This window comes from Sceloporus occidentalis, unplaced genomic scaffold (genome assembly GCF_023333645.1).
Source record: "Sceloporus occidentalis isolate IW3139 unplaced genomic scaffold, rSceOcc1.0.p SCAF_265, whole genome shotgun sequence".
NCBI lineage: Eukaryota > Metazoa > Chordata > Lepidosauria > Squamata > Phrynosomatidae > Sceloporus > Sceloporus occidentalis.
The window spans coordinates 744,218-768,358 of NW_028317245.1; the positions used below are offsets into that span (position 1 = coordinate 744,218).

At 41.0% G+C, this 24,141-nt stretch overlaps 1 protein-coding gene and 1 pseudogene across 1 annotated transcript; both read left to right on the forward strand.

The window, feature by feature from the left end:
- Positions 1-968: 968 nt before the first annotated feature.
- LOC149275806 (long-chain fatty acid transport protein 2-like) lies at positions 969-15,900 on the forward strand. The gene is made up of 10 exons (XM_089504262.1): positions 969-1,465; positions 4,511-4,720; positions 6,699-6,857; positions 8,619-8,743; positions 9,508-9,702; positions 10,391-10,481; positions 12,122-12,320; positions 13,414-13,511; positions 13,953-14,083; positions 15,351-15,900. Exons 1-10 carry the CDS (start codon positions 988-990, stop codon positions 15,525-15,527), a joined length of 1,863 nt encoding a protein of 620 aa, XP_089360388.1. The 5' UTR covers positions 969-987; the 3' UTR covers positions 15,528-15,900.
- A 1,805-nt stretch (positions 15,901-17,705) lies between these two features.
- On the forward strand, positions 17,706-22,952 carry LOC149275807 (long-chain fatty acid transport protein 2-like; annotated as a pseudogene).
- Positions 22,953-24,141: the final 1,189 nt, after the last annotated feature.

Here is a 24,141-nt window from a genome sequence, read left to right on the forward strand (position 1 = left end):
CTACACCATGCCGGTTCACAGTCCTCTGAGACTATGGACTTTATCACATGGGGGAAATTGAGGATTTAAACTGTCATTATCCTGTGAAAGTTGCATGATCTCACTGAAGATTTTCACATGACATTGCGATTAAAGAGGACTTATCTTGCCAATAACCAGGTAATAACCAGCAAGAAATCATTCACAGGGGAATCCCGAGAATGATTTGTTGCTGGCTATTACCTGGTTATTGGTGGGATAAAACCTCTTTAATCACAATCTGTGTGAAAATCTTCCCGTGATTGTGTGATTTTCCCAGGATAATGACAGTTTAAACCTCTAATTTTCCCCTGTGTGATAAACTCCTTAGAATTAGCAACACAAGCAAAACAGAGGACAGAAAAAGCTGAAAATGCTATGATTGCACTTCCTTCAAATCAGACGGAGCTAGGAGACGACTACAACTTGTGTATGCCAATGAAGCTGCATTTTCTTTCATCACAGTCTGATATTTTGGGCATTGCAAGTGTTCCTTGTTTTTTCTTTGATTTGCTTTCTTGATCAAGGCTGCCTTCAAGCTCTTAATATGTCTCCTCCTCAAAGACCAGTAATTTTCTAGGTCATTAATTCTGACCCTTTAAAAAACAATCTTGCCAATAAAGGTTTTTCATTACACTGAGATTTCATCTGTGCTGACAACATGAAGCAGTCTATGCTGTACATGATGAGTGACTCTTCTAGAAAGCAATAGGTGGCACTACAGTTAAAAGATTTAGGGTGCATCAGAGCAATTCAGTGCATTCCTCTCCCAACATTTATGGTTAACCTACTGGAGAGAATGTTGCTCAATTAGTGTGTAAAGACCAAGGGTGGGGACAGTGGGAAATCCATCTCATACATTCTTGCTCTTTGCTTCTAGCTTTCCCCATAACACAGCCGGGAGGGAGCCAGCAAAAAGCAGCATACCTATTGCTTCTAGCGCACTGGGTCTTATTCGAGATCCTAACTATGTTTGAACTGACTGCAGTTATTCTGGGGTTCTTTATCCTTCTACCCTTTTTGGCAAATGTTTTCTTTCCCTATCTTTGGCTGGACCTGGTCTACATCTTCTCCGCCATAGGTACTATGCGCCGATGCCATAAGCATCTGCAAAGCAACCCTCCCATTATGTTACTAGATTACTTTTTGGAGAAAGTCCAGAAACACCCAGAGAAGCCCCTGATTCTCTTTGGAGAGGAGGTCTATTCCTACCAAGATATCGACAGGCTCAGCAGTCAGGTGGCCAGAGTGCTGCGAGGCCATGTGGGGCTGAAAGAAGGGGAAACGGTGGCTGTTTTCCTGAAGAATGTCCCTGCCTATGTTTGGGTCTGGATGGGTGTGGAAAAGATTGGCTGTACTATGGCATGTATCAACTATAACATCCGATCCAAGTCCCTGTTACACGTGCTCAGCTCCTGTGAAGCCAAGGTGCTACTGACAACTCCAGGTGAGCTACACAATGTTGTTACTTGCAAAGAGGAATTAAAGGTTTGTTTATAGTGCACGTGTGATCTCTCAAGTCCCTTGTCTCCCCAGATGAGGGAATCCTGGGGAATCATCTTAATCTATTTTCTCCTTATTTCTTGGCATACCAATCCCAACATTTTTATTCTTGCAAATTCTTGAAACAGAATGTTTTTAAAGAATATGCGGACGCACCTTACGCGGCTTGAGCATACGCGCTCAAGCCGCGGGGTGCAGGCGGGGTGGAAGGGGCGGCACATCCCATTCAATTGAATGGGCGCGCGCACCTGTTGTGCCCCACTGCGCCGCCGTGCCGCCGCGCACAAGCCCCATTGTTTACAATGGGGCTTGAGCATAGGCGGAATTCGCCTTACGCGGAGGGATCCGGAACGGATACCCGCGTAAGGCGAGGGCCCACTGTATTATTTTAGACTGTACTGTTTTAATAGCTTTTTAACCATTTAGTAGTATTTTTAATTGTAATATTAAATCATTTTATTATTGTCAAAGATTTAATGCTATTTTAATGCCCACTCTTTGCCTATTTTTAGTTGCATTGTGTTTTTAAATTGTAAACTGCCTTGAACCCCAAATTTGGAGGAAAGTCATCGTCGTCGTCGTCGTTTTCTTGAAAATAAAATACTGTGACAACTGTGTTGTCTGTTGAAACTTGACTACTTTTTGTGCAACACACACCTGTTAGCTACCCAGGAATCTTCCAAGCACAGGCCTGCAGGAAGTTTTCCTTTAGCTCAAGAGAAGAATAAAAGTGAAGATTTTTATGTACTTAAATGGACAATTAATTTAATGTACCTTAAAGATAACACAAGAGCAAAACTCAGTTCTCCAAAATGTGGAAAGGCTTACAGACTATGGACTTTACCACACGTAGGAGGTAAATCATAATTACAACAGGATAATAACAGCTTTGGTTGGGACGTATCACCTGGCATCATTCTTCTTCTGTTGGGAGGCATGGGAAACCATTTAGAAAGCATTTCTTTTTTATTAATGCAAAAATCCATTAAGAACCTCTCTTCCAGCTACTCTTCTGCTACAATTTCTAGTGTAATAGTTCAATTCTGCTTTAATGCCGATTTTGGGTGGTCAGGGGTTGGACAGAGGGCATGCTTCAGGTGTGGCTTATGTGCCTTAGTGATCAAGTGAGAAGGAGTGGAAATTTCAATATGTTTTTCTTTCAGTTTGAGATGGCAAAATATCTGAGACACTTTAAAACTTTTTTGTGATCTATTGGTAAAAATAAAGCACAGTAACAAATGATTTCACCATCCTTATCACAATTGGGGATTGTCAGAGAAGCCAAGAAGGCAAATTTTGTCCATTCTTTACTCCACTTCTTTTTGCACCCAGAATCTCCCATGTCTGAGAGTAGCCCAAGTCTGGAGTCTATGGGGCGAAACAGATGGCCCCGAAGGGGTGATGTGATGCTGCCCCTGAGAGAGCTGGATTGGGGCCATGGCAAATGCACGCTGCGGCCCCAGTCTGGCCAGCTTCCACCCAGATAGAAGCAGAAATGCCAGCTCCTATTTTTTTGGGGGGCGGGGGAAGGTGCCCTTTCTGCTGTGGCAGTGGCTTTTAGATGTTTCTGTGGTGCATGTAAATGCCGTGCCATAGAAACACTGTGAAGCTGGTGCACATGTGGTTAGCCATGTAGATTCCCGATGGCGTGGGGGCAGTGTCAGAGCATGCGGCATCTAAATGTCACAGTCAGATGCCATCCCCAAGCTGGCGCAAAGGGGCAGTCTGCTCCCCACCCTCTGTCTTTCTCTCTTTGACATACAGACACAGACACACACCCACACACCTGGAAATGCAAGTGAGAAAAAGTCTTACAGTTTTTTTTTAAATTGTTCCATTAACCTTGCCTTCTGCCTCTTTTACTGCTTTGAGCTTCAGACTATCATGGACTTTATTACACAAGGCAGTAAACTGCAATTACCTCTGGATAATAGTACTTTCGATTGGGGCTCATCACCTAACATCAACCTCTTCTGTTGTTCTCCCAGTGGGAGACTGTTTTGAAAGCATTTCTTTTTATTAACACAAAAACAACCCCATTAATGGCCTACTTAGCCACTACTGTTCTGCTAGGATTTTCAGCTTGTTAGTTCAGTTGCACTTTATCCTGGTTTTGAGTGGCCAGTGGATAGGACCTTTTGAACTGCTCTACTTTTTTGTGGTGTAGGAACCAGTTTCTATACTTTCCATGTTATTTCTACTTCTGGTACAAAAGTTTCTGTTAAAGATGTAAAGTCCAGTAACACATCTACTTCACTTGCTGAAGTATATATCTATCTAAAACATTAATAAAATAGATTGAAGTATCCATAAAAAAATAAATAAAAAGCAGTGTGGCATAGAATGAAAATTCCGTTCTCAAAAACAGCTCCTGAAACCATGACAAAATAATGTAATATTTGCCTGCCAATAAAAGGGCAGCAAGGGTTGTTGTTACTGTGTGAGTTCAAATCGTTTCTGACTTATGGCAACCCTAAGGCAAACCTATCAAGGTTTTGGGGTTTTTTGACAAGATTTGTTCAGAGGAGGTTTGCCATTGCCTTCCCCTGAGGCTGAGAGCATGTGACTTGCTCAAGGTCACCCAGTGGGTTTCATGGCTGGGCTGGGAATCAAACCCTGGTTTCCAGAGTTCAACACTCAAACTATTACATCATGCTGGCTCTTCCTAAAGTAAAGTTAGGAAGTAAGGCACAATTAAATTACAGTCTGTCCTCGCCTTACGTGGGGGATCCGTTCTGGATCCCTCCGCGTAAGGCGAATTCCGTCTATGCTCGAGCCCCACTGGAAACAATGGGGCTCGTGTGCGGTGGCGCGGTGGCGCACGCGCGGGGCGCAACGGGCGCGTGCGCCCATTCAATTGAATGGGACGCGCTGCCCCTTCCGCCCCGTGTGCGCCCCGCTGCTTGAGCGCGTATGCTCAAGGCTGCATATGGCGCGCCTGCGTATGGCGTGGGCGCACTGTATACTCATTTTCTACATTATCTTCCAGATTTTCAACATGCTATTGAAGACGTCTTGCCGGCTCTAAAGAATGAAAAACTACAGGTTTTCTATCTCATTGATGACTCCCCAACTGAGGGTGTGGAAGCTTTACTGGCACAGATCAAATCCAGCTCAGCTGAACCAGTGCCTGTTTCCTTCCGAGCAAATGTATCTGTCAAGTCAATATCTCTGTATATTTTCACCTCTGGGACCACAGGTGAGAAGGAAGAATATTAAGGTAGCAGATGAGGTTTGGTTCTCCAAGTGTTTTCGATTTCAGATTCCAGAAGCCCAGCTTGGTAAGGAGTCAGGAATTCTGGGAGCTGAGGTCCAAAACATCTGGAGGACTATAGTTTGGGAACCACTAGTCGAGATGTACCAATGGCTTGATTCTGCATAAGGCAGTTTCTGATGTAGGTCCTATCTGACCCACACAACTTTCTTCATCTCCTCAAGGGCTGGTGCTGACTTTTCAGCCATCCTATGTTTTATATATGCAATCTGTAACTAAATGTGCCTGCTTCTGCCCAGGTGCCATATAGCTAAGAGTACGAGATGTGTCAGGTTTCTATAGGGGTGTGTAGACTGGCATCTTTGGCTGGCCTGGGGTGGAGTTGGCGCGTGACGGCTACACAATGCACACCCTGACTCCGCCCCCAGGCTGGCATGATGCTGTACACCACACCACACGGTGTGCACTGTCACGGCGCTTCTCTGCCACTGGGTCTAGATGACCCAGTGCCAAAGGAATGCCATAAAGCTATGGTGCTGGTGGCTATGGCACCCTTTCCAGGGCACAAAAAGGAGCCACTTTTTGCAGCTCTTTTTGCGCCGTGGAAATAATAATTAATTAATAATAATTTGTTTTATTTATATACCGCTATTCCAAAGATCATAGCGGTGAACAGCAAGTAAGCTAATTAGCAAGTAAGCTAATTTGCCCCCAACAGTCTGGGTACTCATTTTAGCGACCTCGGAAGGATGCAAGCCTGAGTCGAGCTTGGGCCCTTTTGCTGGTCTTGAACTCGCAACCTTGTGGTTTTGAGTGAATGGCTGCAGTACAGGCATTTAACCACTGCGCCACCAGGGCTCCATATCTGGAAAGGCCAGATTGGGGCTGCAGTGTGGGGTTGCCATGGCTCCAATCTGGTGAAGATAAAGGTGGCTGCAGGCCATCCCTTCAGGGGCGGTCAGCACAGCCCCTATGTCTCCAGTGCTGGCTGCAGAATTGGCTTTAGGTTTCCTGACACATTTTACTTTAGCAGTTAGATTTGAAGACTAGGAAATACACATCAGTAATTAAATGCACAACCACAGCAGAAGCTTCAGGTAGTTATTTCTCCCACTTTTTTTGAAAATAATCTGTTCATTAAATTCAGTTAACACTGACAATTGAATTTTCAATCAAAACCAAGATAATATACATTAGAAGCATACATTTAAAAAGGGAAAGAGAAAAAAAAAACTAAAATAAAAAATCAGAGAGGAGAAGAAGAAGAAAGAGGGGGGAGGGGAGAAGCATATAAAATGTAATAGGGCTCTGACCCCCAATCTTAAATGTAATGAGAAAATAAATAAAAATGAAATATATTATTCTACCGTTACAGAGCCAACTAAATAATCCTACTAGAATTATATGAGATAACCATAATCACGGATTATCACATCATTAGGTTTCTCATTGCTCAAAACATCCATAAATGGTTTCCAGTCTTTCAAACAATCAATTTATTTATTTTTCAATTGGCTTATCCTTTAGTAACCATGTTAAATTGGTCATTTAGGTTAACTTAGGAGACATAACAAACCATTTTCAGAATAGGTTTTAGGTTGATAACAATGTTGTAGAAGAGGAACTTTCAGGTCTGCTGGGCCTGCTCTTAAGAACTCAGTGCTGGGGTGTACAGTGGATCCTTGTTATACGCTAGGGTTTGGTTCCAAGATCCCCCGTGTATAACAAAATCCGTGTATGCTCAAGTCCCATTAAGTATAATGACATAGCAAAATGGTGTCCCTAATAAAAAATGGAACATCAAGGTAAATTTATACTTTTTTGGAACATTTTCAAACCGTGTATGCTTAAATCCGTGTATAAAAAATCCGTGTATAAGAAGGACCAACTGTATTATTTCTTTCTTGAATGAGGTGTTTAAAATTACTAAAGGTGTCCCTTTCTTTTCTCGCCGTACCTTAAGGGTTACCAAAAGCTGCTGTCATCCCCCAGAGGAAGTTATCCATCTCATCCCATCTTTTCCGTAATCGTGGGGTGCATTCCAGTGACATCATCTACACCCCACTCCCATTGTACCACTCTACTGCACTTCTTATTGGGATTGGAGGTTGCATAGACATTGGTATGTACAGAACATCCATAAGGATCTAAACATCCATTGAAGGTATGGGATAGACCGAGAAAGATGTGCTTCTAACATGTATCAACATGTTAGAAGAAAATTATAAATATATAGAATTGGAGACAGAGATGTTTGGGACCGGTTGGATTGTACATGTTCATAAAGTTTAGTAGTACAATTCCCATGCAGATCTTCAGACTTCTATGCATGCACAAATTTTAATTTTGGCATCTGGATTGTGACATTTGGGTTAAATTAATTAACAATGAATTTTTCTCCCTATGTGTTGCATGCAAACACATGCTGCTGGCATCAAATCTTGAGGTTCTCTTTTGCACACCCCTTTAAAAGACATATTGAGGCATTTTGATCTTTTAACAAGAGCTATTGAACAACTCAGTGCTCAGATTCAGTTCAGAGACTATGGAAATATACTGCCTTTAGTTTTTAACCTAATCAATTATTTAAAGTGATCTTCAGCCTTTTTAATATAAAGATTGCTAATTCCAGATTGATTTGAGTTCTCCAAAACTAGGGTTTTCACAATATTCAGTTACAGCACTATGATTCCACTGTAACTACCATTACAGCATCTTATAGAATGCTGGTGTTTGTAATTTGGGGGAGGCACTAGAGCTCTCTGGATGAGAATTCTAAAACCCCTTCCTTAGACTGCAAATCCTAGGATTCTGCAGGATACAGCCATGCCACCCAGTGTCTTATTGCATGAAAAAACAAAGTGGAAATAGAACCGGAGAGTAGCGGCCTTTCCCATGCTTTACCACATGACATTATAGCACTTCTGTTCTCTTCCCACGGGAGATGATCATAAAAGTGAATCTTTTGTCAAAGAGATTTTTCCAGCTAGAAAAAAAGACATGCTTTTACAACTTTCTCCCATGGGAAGAGAACTGAAGTGGTACAATATCATGCAATAAGGCACAGAGAAAGCTGCTACTTTCAGGCTCATTTCCTGCTTTGTTTTCTCAGGCAATAAGGCTTTTAAAGTGGAATCATAGCAATATAATTTAGTAGTTTGAAAGTATCCTAAGATACCTTTTGGGAGCTCTTGAAGGAAACTGATACTCATTGTTGGTTGTTAATTAAACAAACTCCTTTCACACACCCATATGATTGTGGGGACCAACTCCAGTTTTATAATTGTTCACATATTCAATACATTTGGACAATATTTCTCATGTGAACCTGGTTCTTTCTATTGGTCCAGTTATGGAGTGCTAATGTTCAAAAGGCTTTATATTTATATGCTAGTATGCAACACTATTATTGTGCCCAGGGATGTTGCTTCTGCAATCCACTTTTTTTTTAAACAAATGGCTACTTTAAAATTTCAGTTTGGACCGCTCATTTGGAGAGGCCTATAAACCAAACTATGTATTTCACTGTTCATAGTTTTTAAAAAATACCTGTGGGGTTTATTCTTAAACACACACACACACACACACACACACACACACACACACACACACACAGCCTTGTCTTCCCACTGATATTTGCCCCAAAGATACTGCTTTCTAGGAAACCTGCAACCAGTGATTTGTTTCTTAAGCAATAGGGAAGAAGGTCCCAACTCTGATGACTGAGCCTGTGTTCATTGTGACAATACTAAATCCTGTCACGTCGGGTTACTTCATGGTTGAAAGACTTGCCATGAGCTTCATCCCTCCCAATCTATAGTGCTGTTCCAAGATTTACATTAACACCACTCCTAAGCACCTGCCTCTTTCGTTTTCCATAAAGGAGCCACATGTGTCTTGAGGTCTAAGTTTTCTGCTTCACATTTTTGGAATGACTGCAGGCGATATCATGTCACTGTGATCCAGTATGTGGGAGAAATGATGCGCTACCTGTGCAATTCACCAAAGGTAATTGGGAGACACTAAATATGGAGGGGGGGGAGGATGCTATAAATAATAAAAAATGTTCTACTTGCTTATTCTACTGAAAACTACGCAGTTAAGTGCTAACAAGCCCTGTTGGGTTGTTGAAAAATGTTAAACTGTGTGAGTAGAGAAAGCATTGCTCTCCTTGTTTAGTGAACAATACTCTGAAAAGGAGCATCTCAGCTACATGTGGAGCTTCTCCACAAAATGGAAATATTGCTCTGTATATGAAGAGAGCAGCAATAGAGAGGGGGCAGGGTTTGCCTGCTCACAAATTCAGGTCAAGGTGGCTTGTAACATATGTTATAGTACTTTATTGTTGCATCTCCTTGTGCCACCACTGCAGTGAAGCAGGGCTGGGCATGCTCGCCCCTTCTTCTTCAGTCCTCAGGGCAAAGGAGGGAGGAATCCTAGGGTGAGAGCACAGTCTTGAAAGTGTTTTTTTAATCCTCATTTGTTAGACTTGGTCTTTTTTATTTGAATGGCCAATTGTGTAGTGCAGATGTCGAACACATCCTGCGTATTGACATCACTAGCACTTCACCTTCTGTGACATCACCAGGGATGAACCCTAGATCTCAAGCTTTGGCCTTGGAATCTCAAGGCCTCTGACAGTTTTCACTTGGCAGCCCTATACAAATATCTGTATTTGTAAAAGATCCCCACCTAAGCATGTGGAGTTGACCTTTTCTCAGCTAATGTGGCTGGGTAAGTGATGATAAATAAAATCATTATTACCCTTGCAGAAGGACAATGAACGTGACCATCATGTGCGAATGGCGATTGGTAGTGGCCTGCGAGTGGAAGTCTGGAAAGAGTTCTTGCACCGATTTGGACACCTCCACATCTATGAACTCTATGGTGCTACTGAAGCAAATATTGTATTTCTTAACTACACAGAGAAAGCTGGAGCTGTTGGAAAGAGTAACTTCGTCCTTAAGGTAATGGACTAATCTGGAGGTTCCCAAGCGATGTGGTTCATTAATGTCTGACCTTATGTCTTAGGGAGCATTAACTGGATATTGCTTCTAAAGCTCAAGCAAGCTGCTATATAGAATCCTGCTATTATCTCCAGTCCATGTGTGGAAAGAACTATAGGATTCTTCTGCCCTGCATGTGATCTGCTGTCCCAAGTGGGAGGCCAGTGAGGTACTAACAGAAATCCTGCTGTTGTGTATGTGTGCATGTGCCCTCAAGTTGTCTGTTGAATGATGAGGCCATGAATTTCATAGGGTTTTATTTGGCAAGGATTATTCAGAGGTGGTTTTGGCATTTCCTTTTTCTGAAATATAGTATACAGCAGCTGTTAATCTTTGGCAGTCTCTCATCCAAGTACTAACCAGGGTTGACCCTGCTCTGTTATCTTGTCTGTTTTCCAGACAGAGTGGCTAGGGGAAGCAACTTGAGAGGGACTGAATGGGAAACCTCAGCTGGTCAAATTAGACCTATAAGATATCTGGGATATAAAGTATGCTTTGGAGTTTTGCTGAATTGTTGGACAAGGAGAAAAATATCCCATGTTATTTGGGTGATCATGAAGTACATTAAATCTGATCCTTGTACAACAGTCTTCCTTTGAATTTCTGCCTTGTGGGCTGACGTCTCCATTTCCCATCTGTTCCATTTCAGAAAATAATAAAGTTTGAACTTATTAAATATGATGTTGACCAGGACAAAGTTGTGAGGGACGAGAATGGGCTTTGCATTCCAGTAGCCATCGGTAAGTTCCTAAAACGAGTAGGGGTTGGAGTTGACAGAGCTCTGCTTTCTTCATTTGGTGGAGTATACGCATCCAGCAGCACACATGAATAATGATTTTACATGCAACTTTTGGTCATGGCACTTTTATGCACATTAAAAGGTAATATTTTTAAATGGATTTAAAATACAACTATTGCAGAAAGCAAAATAAGGTAACAATTCCTCTTGGTTCAAGACCAAAGATTTTTAAAAAGGGCTACAAAATCCATTACAATTGCAAATCATAAAATGAGTTGAAGCTACAGATTGTGGAAAATGCATTAATTTACATGTATTTTTGGGTGAACAGAGACAACATGCATTACTATTGACATATTCAATAAACTATGCCTCAAATCCCTAAAAGGCACCGGGCTTCAGTTGCACTTGGAAGCTAAGCAGGGCCAGGCCTGGTTAGAATTTGGGTGGGAATGGCCAGGGAATACCAGGTGCTATAAGCTCTATTTCAGAGAAGGGCAATGACAAACAATCTCTGAGTAGTCCTTGTTTAAGAAAACCCTATGAACTTCATGAGGTTATCATAAGTCAACAGTTGACTTAAAGACTTAACACATACACACATTATACAAGTTGTTGACTTAAAAATTCTTTAAAAAAATCTTTAAAAATGTTCTTCAAAAACATCACATCTTGCCAAAATTTCACATTAACCACATGAAATGACAGGCTGTGAATATGATACTGTAATTTAAAGGTATAATTCTAATTTTGCTAGTTACTTATGTTACAGCTCTTAGCATGACATTCATGACATACAGGAATTATGATTTATGAGTAACATTAGTATAAAAACTTTATTAAGGATTCTTTTTCTGGGAAAGTTGTAGCTCATGGATTAACTCCTGCTACAAATGTGTGAAGAAGTGGTGCCCAGCAAACTCTAACACGTCATGAAGATGCCTGGGACTTCTCTTTAGGTCCATAGAATGATTCACAGTTGTTCACTTTCAGTTCTGCTGATTTCATTACTCTCTATACTTTTAATACAGCAAAGTCAGGATCTAACCCAATGTTAATCTTTCAACATTAAAAACAGATCAAACTAAGAAAACATGTATATTTGCTGCCAAAATGGAAACACTAAAAGACATACCAATTTAGATTACTTTGATACTGCTGTTCCTCTAAAGAAACCATACAGTGCACTAGTCATTTCATTAACATTGCGAAACTTTTGTATTTATTACAAACTTTTATTTTTCTAAATAAATGGAGCCTTCAAATACTCTTGTAGACCTATCTGGGTATGTAGACACTACATATAAGCCTTATTCTACCATTGCTTTTCCACTGGTGCACCAACTTAACATCGTTCGGTTTAGAGATAATCAAATATTACAGTTCAGTGACTTCAGGCTTTGGATCTTAAAAAAACCTTTTCAAATATTGATAGAATTCATAAAACGAACATGGGTTAGCTTGTTTAGTTTTGCTTGCTAAATTAGAACAAATATGAATAAGCTCTCCAGTGTTTTAAGATAGGTCACATTTTCCAGAACATTTTTCAGAAATCCCATACCACTTGAAGGAGCAGCTTTGCTCTTGCCTCATTGACAGAGGATCAAAATGATTTCCTCTGGTTCCTCTTTTACCTCCCAGGGGAGACTGGTTTACTGGTGAGCAAGATCACAGAGGCCCATCCATTTGAGGGCTATGCAGGAGGCTACCAGAAGTCAGAGAAGAAGATTCTCCGAGATGTCCTTAAAAAAGGAGACTGCTACTTCAACAGTGGTGACCTTCTGATGCAAGACCAACATGGCTTTCTCTATTTCCAGGACCGAGTAGGAGACACTTTCCGGTGAGTGTCATCTCTATTCTTGGTATTGTATATAGAACAGGCATAGGGAATCCTATCTATCAATAAGTTGTACTGTGTTCAAATGCACAGATTTCCATGCAAGTGTGTCTGTTCTGGCCTGGGCTCAACAAAAGTTGTCTTTTGCTATGTGTCTTTAAAGAGTGCCAACTCATCTCCAGCCACTCTCATCATGTGCATCAAATCTCAAGTTTGCTGAAGAACTTAAAAACACCAAGTAAAAAGGGAGATAGGTGAAATGAGTGGCAGGATGAGGTAAATCAGGAAATGAGAATACTAGACTCTTTATAATGCAGAAAGTGAAAATTGAGAAGAACCAAGCCAAACAGACGCAATTTGGTAGGGACAACAAAGGAGACCTGACACAAGGAGTCAAAGCTAATGGGCTTGCTGACACATATGAATGCAAACAAGCAGTGTTATACAACCTAGGGGCAGAACATTCAACAGAAATGTTCTATTGGGCAGAACTATCTATGATTGCATACACACACACTCTCTAGCTTTTCATAGCTGAAAATTTAGATACACGTGACCAACCAAACTGAGAATGTGGTCAAGATGTTAATTTATTGATGAGGAAGAACACACAAATTAGGAGAGGCTGCAGCAGTTTGCTTTTGCCTGAGCCCACCTGTTTAATTAATTTAGTTGAAAGTACTTTTGTATTTTGCAGCAATTGAAGTAAGCTGAGAACAAAGGGAAAAGTGGAAGGAGAGAAAAACTCAGACACTTTAAAAGCAGGTGGAAAACTAGGATGCCAGAGGATTTATCAGGATTGTTGATGCAAATCACAACACTTGGAGGGTATGCTTATGTAAAATGTTGGCCATTGCTCCAACAACTACTGTAGTAAAATATCTAGAGGGAATGGGAGAAAGGAAGCACTGAGCTATAAATCACAAATTCTCCAGTTTAAACTGCCATGTGCTCAGGACAACCATCAGATGTCAGCACTGTTATGACCAGCTAAGACCAACATCACTATAGAAAATGTTATTATTAACCAAATAATGGAAATTAATCTACTAATAAGACAAGACACCTGATGTTAAAAACTTGTTTCTTTCTTCAGTTGGAAAGGGGAGAATGTGGCCACTACAGAGGTTGAGAGGACTCTTGCAATGCTGGACTTCATTCAGGAAGTCAATGTATATGGGGTATCAGTGCCAGGTGGGTCTGAAGCACATTTTTAAAACCCATCTTTGTGGTGGCAGGTTTAATGTCTAAGGATATGACATCATTCTACCTTCCTTGATATCATGTCAAAGAACAAAATGAGGAAGTCATTTGTAGCCACTACCTATGACACCCAGATTATATGTTGCAGCATTTCAGGCCCAAATTCAAAGTGCTTCCGAGAAGATCTAATACCATTCCACTGACAGACCAAATCCCTTTCTCCACCGCCACATATAGGGGTAAAGCTGGCCATGGGGTCAGCAGAGGATGGTGTGACAGCTTCTTGTTGGACAAAATAAACTTCAGTGCATTTGTGCTGCAGTTTATCCTTACAGTTGGAATCATGGGGACGGAGTCATAGCACCCAACATCTCCTGTGGAAAGTATCCATGGGATAAGTTGTTGAAGTATTAATATGCTGGTTTGTTTCAGGGCATGAAGGAAAGATTGGGATGGCAGCTGTACGGCTGAAGGATGGGCTCTCCTTTGATGGAAAAGGGCTGTATGTACATGTCAAGGACTACATGCCAAGCTATGCCATACCTCACTTTATCCGTCTCACGGTGAGATCTCTCTAGCTTGCTGCATTCCCTACTCTGCTTCTACATTGGTGGGTGCTAATGAAATGTGGCATTATTTGTAACTTTTGTTCTCATTTTTAGAAATATAATTAGCATGGTTGGGGCCCACTGAACCAGACAGAGTCTCTTTTGTCAGGCACACAGATTTTTAACTCTGTGCTTCTTGGGAAGGGCTGACACAACCATCCTTCTTAAATATGCTCCATGTAGACTGTGGAGAGGCCAAAGGGTTTGCTAAAGGCAAAATCACCTAGCAGGAGAATTACCAGGATTACAATATAATGTTGGAAGGTGGACAAAAGAATAAGGAGAACAGCCAAAAATACTGAACTGTAAGAAGAAAGCTACATGTGATGTGGGAGAACTATATTCAGATCTCCTGCAACTATCCATGCAGTATGAGTAGGAATGTCAGTGTCGTAAGAGAATGTCAGTGCCTCTACTTGCTGTGGCTGCTGGGTGCCCTTAGCGATGGCTTCACATGCCAGAGAGGGCATGCGTGCCACGGGTTCACCACTATGGGGTTATGAGAATGAAATCCCTTATTTAAAGAGCTGATTAACTCTAGTCTGGTGTAAAGATAAAGAACTGTAGGAAAGGAAAGTAACCAGAGGCCTTGAAGTGGTCCATTGAAAGCATTGACAGAAGGGCACCTGGTCAGTCTTACCACTATAATGAGATATAGGCTGCTGCCACAGCACTTTAACTGCTATGGCTCAATGCTATGGAATCATAGGATCTGTAATTTAGTTGTCTCAGAAAGCTACAAATCCCAGAAATCCTTAGCACTGAGTCAAGGCATGTAAAAACAAGTGTCAAACTGCATAAATTCTGTAGTGGAGGTGCAGCCATAGTCTTCTTTAAATTGTCTTCCTTATTTCTAAAACTGCATGCAGAGAAATAAATTAGCATGCACAAGTATATGCTACCCCACCTTTTGCAATGCATTACCTTTTCTTTGGCAATACAAGGAAGACTAGGCATTGGATCATGGTTTGGAGAGGAAAGAACTTCCAGTAGAGAAGAATGAGTCAATTCAGTGGATTCTGTGAGTTCTTGGTTATGCATTTCAAGATGGAGCAACAGGCTAGAAACTTTCCAACCTAAGCCAATAGGAGATGCTAAGGATGTCATCTTCTCCAAGGGCTTCTACTGCATGGCAATCCTACAAAACTCACATAAGAGTCTGTTCTCCTCAAATTACAATATAGCTGAATGGTTTTGGGCTCATTTGTGGTTTTCCACACAGGAGTCTCTGGAGATTACTGAAACATTCAAACAACGTAAAGCTCAGTTGGTGAAGGAAGGATTCGACCCTGCCTTGGTCAGCGACCCCCTGTACTTCCTAGATGACTCAGAAAAATGTTATGTCCCCATGACTCAGGAGATCTTCAGCTCCATTGCAGAGAAGAAACGGAAGCTGTGAAACAGGCTTTTGGACACATGATGCAATAGCCTCCTTAGTGGCACAAGGAACCCAGAAAGAACCTCTGCCTGGGAAAGGAGGGGTTGCCAGAAATGTATTTCCTATCTATCATTCTGTTGCACTGATAACACTGCACAACAGATTATAGTTTAGGGAACTCTCTCTCTCTCTCTCTGTGTCTTTATACACAACTGCAATGTATTTATTGCAAAATATATACAAGAAGCTGTAACAAGGGCCTGTTGTTTTCCATCCTCTGCAAAAAAAAATTTCCCTCCTACCACACGTCTATAACCTGACAGATGTATTGTTCTGAATTCCACTTCAAAAAACAGTCCAGTTTAAATATCAGTTGCAATTAAATCAACACATAAACCCCACTACTGTATTTGATTTGTTGTTATTTGCCATCATGTTGGCTACAACTTAAGGCAACTCCATTACTGAAAGACATCTATGAGCCACAAGTTGCTATCCAACAGCATCTGTGGAGTTCCATAGCCCCCATCTTTGACCTATAATAATTACTACACTTAAACAAATGAGTTTGCCATTGGTCTCAAAACAGCTACTCTCCACCCCACTGCCTGAGGAAAACCCTGGAAAAAATATTGCTCAGCATATTTCTGAGGAGTTCAGGTCAACAATGCGGAAAATGGGATTTCCCTTCTGAGTGACTGGGTTGGGAGGTTATCTGGGACCCCTGCTGATTAAATTCCTGGGTCACTTGCAATGGCTTTTAAAAATAAATATTTTGTATTGTTTAAGTCAAGAAGGTGAAGAAGACTGCGAATAAACAAGGACAACACACAGACATTTATGACACTTTAAATGAAGATCACAAGATAATCTGCTGAGCTCCCAAGCACTGCTGTAATACTGAAAGCCTCTCACAACACAACAAGCATCCATAATGCATGTTTTCTCTCTTTAGCCAAGCAATGGACCTCCTTTGGGGGAAAACAGTATAAGCAAAACATGCTATTATTAACTGATATGATCCTATCACCACTGAAACACGGTTCCAGAACTTGCTTAACCAGTTCATACTTATTTTCAGGGCAGATTGTGCCCACAGCCAGTAACCATATTATCCTGAGGAACATTGCTTTGTCAGTACAACTGACAGGCTCCTTCCACGTCTGGAGTTTGTGCTTTTAAGAGCAGCTCAAACTGCAGAAATGAAGAGGGGATGGCAGTAATATCAATAATGATTAAGATGAGAACATTTCACAGATGACCAAAAACCAGGGAAAATTGCAAACATTTTGGTGAACGATGTAACCCAGAGTAGGAAGAGGGCAAAGAAGCACAGCATTCAGTTAATTCTGGAAAGTAGCCTAAAAATTGGCAAATCATTTACTGTATATACTCATGTATAAGTCTAGAAATTTTAGTCAAAAAAATGACCCCAAAAAACCTGAGTTGCCTTATCCATGGGTCAATGTAGGTACTGTACCTTAACTCTTATAAAATAAAGGAACCAATCCCTGGTGAAAGACAAGAGTGTAATCTGTCTTGGAAGCACTGACCCCTCCTCTATTCTCTCATCCATCCATCTGGCTGTGATCATGGTTTAAAAACCACGTGAAGTAATGTCTAAGACAGAGTCATGAGATAATTTGCTCATCTCACTGAAGCTGCCTTTCCCTTCACAGTGATTTGATACTTTGGAAATTGTTTTTTCTTGGATATTTCTTTTGAACATAGCTGCTTTTCAGAACTCCTATACTGATTGTTCCCAAAGGTTGGAGAATTCACTTTGACACTTTTGAAGCCAACCCTACCAGCGAAAGTTTTTCAGGGCTTTCAGATTTCATCTATTTCTCTAAGATTGAAAGTAGAAGTTCATAACAGAAGCTCTGCCATGCATGCAATTTTCTTTCTGTTGCAAGCAAAGATAGTGTTGCATATCGTAAAATTGTGGAGCAAATAAGGCAGCAGCCTCCCATTTAAGGTTTACTAAAAGTACCTCCCACTTGTTACAGTTTACAGACTGGGAGGAGTGAAAGATTTCATCATATGAAATGGCAGAAAGAAGGGAAGAGTGTTGAATTTCATTCCATTCATTCTTGCTCTTTGCTTTTTGCCTTCCACATAAAAGGACTTGGACAGAGTCTTCAACAAGCGGTGTGCCTGCTACTTCTGGGGCACTGGGTCTGACTCCAATTCTAACCAATGTTGGGCCTGTATACTGTTGTGTTGGGGCTCCTGATTCTTCTGCCTCTCTTGCAGAATACTTTCTTTCCCTACTTTTGGTTGGACGTGCTCTATCTCTTCTCTGTCCTACGTTTTGTATGCAGGAGTAACCAGCGTTTCCGATGCAATCCTCCCTTTACCCTACTGGACTCCTTCTTGGAGAAAGTCCAGAAACATCCTGAGAAGCCCCTGATTCTTTTTGGAGAAGAGGTCTACTCTTTCAGAGACATTGATAGGCTTAGCAGCCAGGTGGCTAGAGTGCTCCAAGACCACATGGGGTTGAAAGAAGGGGATACGGTAGCTGTTTTTTGAAGAACATCCCTGCATATATTTGGATCTGGATGGGCCTGGAAAAGATTGGCTATACCATGGCATGTGTCAACTATAACATCAGATCCAAGTCTCTGTTACATGTGCTCAGCTCCTGTGAGGCCAAGGTGCTACTGACAATCCCAGGTGAGCTACACCTTATATACAAGTTAAAGGCATGCTGACATAAAGATACAAACCTGTTGGTTTACAGATTCTCCTGTTGAGGGAATCCTCCTGACCTACTCTCTCTTCATTTTTTGGAATCACAGTGTATCTTTTTGTTTCCATTAGGGGAAATAAAACACTTTAATAACTGCATTGTCTATTAAAGCTTGACTGTGGGTGAACTTCCATACAGGTGTTACTGAAACAACAGGTTTGCTAAAGATGGTTTTATAAGCTATGAAAGCATTCTAAACACAGACCTGCAGGAAAGTAGCCAAAGAGAACATAGTGAAAGTGGATTTTATACAAATGTAGCACCCTATCGCATGGGGTTAAAAGAGTGGCTTACCTTTCCTGAGTTCATTGTTAATTCGGGAGGCAGCTGGGTCCTATCACACATAAATCGCTGCTGAATTGCTGTCTGGATCAGTCCCGGATGAAACCCGGGTTGTCTCAGCTGCTTCGGTAGCCATTTTTAGAAGTCGTAAGCTTCCATTTTCAAAAAGGGGCCACGGAAGTGGCTTAGATGACTTGGGCGGTGATTCGATGGCGATTTTTGTGGCATAGGACCCAGCTGCCTCCCACATTAGCACTGAATTTGAGAAAGGTAAGCCTTTTAACCTCATGCAATATGGTCTGTACTTGTGAGCAGAGTTAATTCTGATTAAACTTAGGGCTTTATCACTCTAGTGAGATCCCGCGGGTAAGCGAGATTTAAATGTGATTTAAAGTACATTCGAATTTAAATAAAACTTGCAGATTCAGAATTTATCACACCAAATTGCGAAATAACGCGAAGTTAAACCGCAGTTAAAGTGGAGAAAGCCAGCAGCTTTTTACTTTCAGGATGTCCTGAAAGTAAAAAGCTGCTGGTTTTCTCCACTTTAACTACGGATTAACTTAATGTTATTTCACGTTAACTGCGACGTCATGTGATAAACCCCATTGAATGGTTTGCTGATAGCACTTTATTCGTGCTATCATGAAGGTATGTAAGCCAATAACATTTCATTTGCGCTATCGCGGAACAAATCAGGGATCTATGTGATGTAACATAGGTGGCCTCCTGTGATATCATCAAAGACTGTTCCTTGATCTCAGTCTTCTTTGTGAATATCTTAACCATTTTCTTCCTCTCTTTCAGATTTTCAAGCTGCCATTGAGGATGTTTTGCCCACTCTAAAGAATGAAGGGGTGAAAGTTTGCTACCTGAGTGATAACTCCCCAACTGAAGGTGTGGAAGCGTTACTAGGAAAGATCAGTTCCAGCTCTGCTGAACCAGTCCCTGCTTCCTTCCGTGCCAATGTAACTCCTGAGTCCTCATCCCTGTATACTACAGGTGAGGATTAAGGATGTTGTGATGTGGCTGAGACTGGGGCTTTAAGGGCCTCAAATCACTATTCTTGTTGCTGTGTTTTTGTTGTTCTTACTTCTGTTTTTGTGATCCTGCTCCTGCTCCTTTGTCTTTTCTGTCATCCACACTAGTAGTGGTGATGATTCAAATTAAAAAAGATTATTAAAAAGACCCTCATACCCTACAAGTGACTCAACTTGGCTGGGAAAGTCCCAATTAATCCTCTGTTGTCTCACTATTTCCGCTCCTTTTAAAATGTCCCAGTTTCTCTTTCCTCCTCCCACTTTTTGCACCTATTGAACTCAAGAAAGGAGTTTATCACACAGGAGGAATTTCTCTTAATTTCAAATTAAAAGAAAGTAGGGCCAGAACGCATTCAAGTGAATTCGCTAGTTCAGCGAATTTACGTGAATTCGAATTGTGTTCAAACTGACTTCCCATTGCCCGAAAATAACTTGCCATTGCCCGAAATTGTGTGTGATCACCTCTCATGCAATAACGTGAAACCCCATGATTGCATTCGGACTGACTTCCCATTGCCCGAAATTGCGTGTGGTAGCCTATCATGCAATAACGTTATACCCCATGATTGTGTTCGGATTGCCATTGGATTATACTTCCAATTTCCCTTGTCTGATAACGTCCAAAGAGGAGAGGTAAAAAGGGGTGGACTCCTGCCTTTCACAGTAGGCTGAACCAAAAACATATTGCTGCAGACTCTCCTGGTCTGTGTGTTCTCTTTCTTTTTCCATCTTGACCACACTCTGACGTTGCTAGGTCAGATATATTCCATTTTTCATCTGTGAAATGTTGGATGGTATGGAACCTGCCAGTCACAGACAATACTGGGCTAAATGAACTAATTGATTCAGCATAAAAGCATATACAGATCTAAATCTGATCTGGTCCTCACAATTCAGGACTGTGAGTTAGCTGTCCTGATTCCAAGATTCTTTCTAAGGCCCAAGATCACTTCTGCAAGGAGTGGCGATAATGCACAGTTAAATATGTCTTCTTTTATCCCATTACCTGCATAATAGAGAATATGGTGTGTGGGCCTGTTGAGGTCACTTTTCTCTTCTTTTCCTTTTCTTTAATTTTCTTTAGTTTTTGTTTGCTTTGTCTGGGAAAGGAGTATTCATGGGGCTCCAATGCCAATAATGGCTGCTAGCTTATACCCAAATACGAGAGCCAGCCTTTAGGGGGGTCTTGTAACAAGTACTTTTAGATGGTCTTGCAACCAAATAGATGTCAACTTCTACTGTCTATCTCCTTTCCAATCCTACAATGAATTTCCTGAGACAATAAACCTAACTTTTCTCTTTTTTTTACCATACAAGGGCAGCCAGAATAATTACTCCTGTTTCTATCAGAAGCTCATATTGCACTAACCCTACTGCACTCTGTTTTATATAGATACCAAATATTTCTACAAAAGGAGCGTATCTGTCATCTTGATCAATTTAGAGAAAGATGAGGATATAAATGCCTTCATGCAACTATATCTGTGAGGTTTCACACCATTTCTTCATAACTTGCACTTGGTAAAAGCTTAAGAAGGTGTCTCATTCATTCATTTTTTGGTTTTAAATATTTCTAAGCTGCCTTTCACCAACCCAAGCCAGTTCTAGTGCAACATAAAAGAGAAAATCAATGACAGAGGGAGAGTTTATCCACTTCTTCTTGTAGAAATAGCAACCCTTGAGCATTTTTTTCACATTTTTAAAGTTTGAGGTGTATTCCCGCCATTAAAATAAGTCATTCTGGTTTGTTCAAGGGCATGAAGGAAGGACTGGAATGGCAGCTGTACGGCTGAAGGATGGGCTCTCCTTTGATGGGAAGAAGCTGTATACACATGTCAAGGATTACATGCCAAACTATGCCATACCTTGCTTTATCCGCCTCAAGGTGAGACCTCTCTCTGTCACTGCGCTCTCCTCTCTGCTCCTGCCTCAGCAAGGATTAAACAAGATGAGGCCTTTCATAACATTAGTTTTAATGTGATTGTTAGAAACAGGCATAGCAGGCATCAGACAGCCAAGCCAGACATGACCTTTTCGCCCTATGTCCCTGCCACAGTGTTGATTGCAGAGTGTTGCCATAAACTCCACATGTATTGTGTAAGCTGAAATTTATGCTGAAACAGAAAACATCAAGTAATAGCATTCAGGTTTTGCAGATCAAGATCAGAATCCTAATGAAAGGACAACCAAAGAGAATATAATGAGTGCAGCAAATTCTATGTGATATGGGAAACCCATAACTGGATCTTCTGCCATCACAGTATGGTGGGTGTGAGATGTGATTTGAATGGGAGCCATGGTGCAATAAGAAGCACTGGTAGTGTCCGTTTTTTCTGAATCTAAATCATCCTTCCACAGGTACCTCCTATCATCCCTCAAGCCTCCCTCCATTTATATTAATGGGCTTGCCATAAAGCCCAGTAATGTGGTCATGTTTCCACACCCTCAAAACCTATACTAGGGCAGCCATATTTCCTTCTAAACAGAGGGCTGCTCTGTACTTGAAGGGCTGCCGGAAGATAGTCATCAGTCTGATAACATCCTCTATTTGAAGGTCTTTCAAGTCCACATCTGGAGTAAAGCTGTAGAACCAAAGGAAAGAAAAGTAGCTAGGGGCCTTGACATTCCTTCTCCTTGTACCTTGACAGCAAGTCACTTGGTCATAACTTTCCTCATTGTTTTCTACTTTAAATCATACTATTTTTTTCAAATTATTTCCCCTAAACAGATAAATGAACAATGTACATTTTTCATGCAAAGCTGTTTCCTTTTATGCCATCTCCTTTGTGATATGTTTCTCTCTCTTTTTTGGAAAGGCATAAGGATCCACCCTAATTTGGGCTGTGTTTTAGGGGAGGTCATAATAACGGGAATGAATACTTCTGGCATTAAGATTGATAGATGGAGGTCAGTATGCTTTGGAAACCATCAAGATAGAGCCACAGGTTAGTAGGTCCTCTGCACAAGCAGAGGCTGGAGATTCAGTCATGGTTCTCCTGAAGTGTGGCTTGGCCTTTAGTAAATACTAGCCAAAGAATTAGCTTTGCATTTCTTACCACAAACATGCTAAGTTACAGATGTCCTCAGCAAGAGCTACTGAACGTGGCAATGCTTGCATCCCTGTCTGTCCTCCCTTGGCCACAATAGACCCAGTGTGGTTGAATGATTTGGGCTCATGTGTGATCTTTCATCCAGGAATCTCTGGAGGTCACAGGAACTTTCAAACAAAGCAAAAGTCAATTGGTGAAGGAAGGCTTCGACCCGGCCATTATCAGCGATCCTCTGTATTTCCTTGATGACACTGAAAAATGTTATGTGCCCATGACCCAGCAGATCTTCAACTCCATCAGAGAGAAGAAACTGAGGCTGTGAAAGGGACTTCTAGACACATCTTACAATGGTCTCCTTAGCATTCCTAGCAGCACAGGGAATCCAGGAGGAATTGTAGTCTTAGTCTCTTGACTTCTTCTTGGGAAAGGAGGGATTGCTGAAAAAACATATTTCCTAACTGTCCTGATTTTTCAGGGACAATCCTGATCAATCTGTCATCCTACCTTTTCAGATGCTTTTAAAATGTCTCTTCAGAATGCCCTTTTCTCCAAGAAAAGAAATTGTTTTTCTTTTGTTTCTTTTGAAAAACCAATTGCCTCTGAGTCTGAATATGTACAGAAGGTTTTCCACCTTTGACACCTATTGTGTGTTAGTTGTAATCTTTTTTTCCCTTCCCCTTTTCTTCTTTCTGTCATTTTATTTTCTGAACGTATATTACTTAGAGTGTTTGTGTCAAAAATTAATAAAAAATATACAAAAAAGAGAGTGAGAAGTAAGATCATTGACAGTTTTTATTTTCATTATTAAGTCTTATAGAACATACTTAAATTCAAACCCAGATGGCTGCTTAATATAAATGCATTGCCTTGGTTAATTTCCCTCTCTTCTAATGTATATCTAATGCAATAACTTTTATAAAAGCTTATTAACAGTGAATTAATCACATAAGTCCTTTCGTACTAGCTTTCCTATCTTTGCTGTTACACATTTAGCTCATGTAAAAACAGTGTCACATTTAGTAAGCTATTGTTCCAGCATTTTGGAATTCTCTTGACGGTGATTACTACATTCCAAATGAAGAATTTAACACAAATTACCCCATGCTAGATTTTTTTTTGAGCCTGAATTGTTTGTTCTACAGGGGTCAATAACTTTATATCAATGACACTGACTCTTTTAAAAAAAGTGTTCTGTCAACAATAGTAGACTTTGAGCTGTCAACTCTGCATTAGGTCATGAACACAGTATGCTGTGTAGGACATTAGCCAAAGAAGCTCAAAGTGCACCTGTGAAAGACCTCTGTCTGAAATCCTGGAGAGCTGTTCCAGAGATGACAGTACCACTCCAGATGGATCAGTCACCTCACTGTAAGACACCTTTTCCAGTTGCAAACCAAAAGAAATACTATGGTTAGGAATGGGAGGGAGCAAAGAGCACAGTAGCAATTAAGAACAATCTCACGTGGGTCTATGTATTTTTGTAATTTAATTGTTTATTGATTTTTAACACG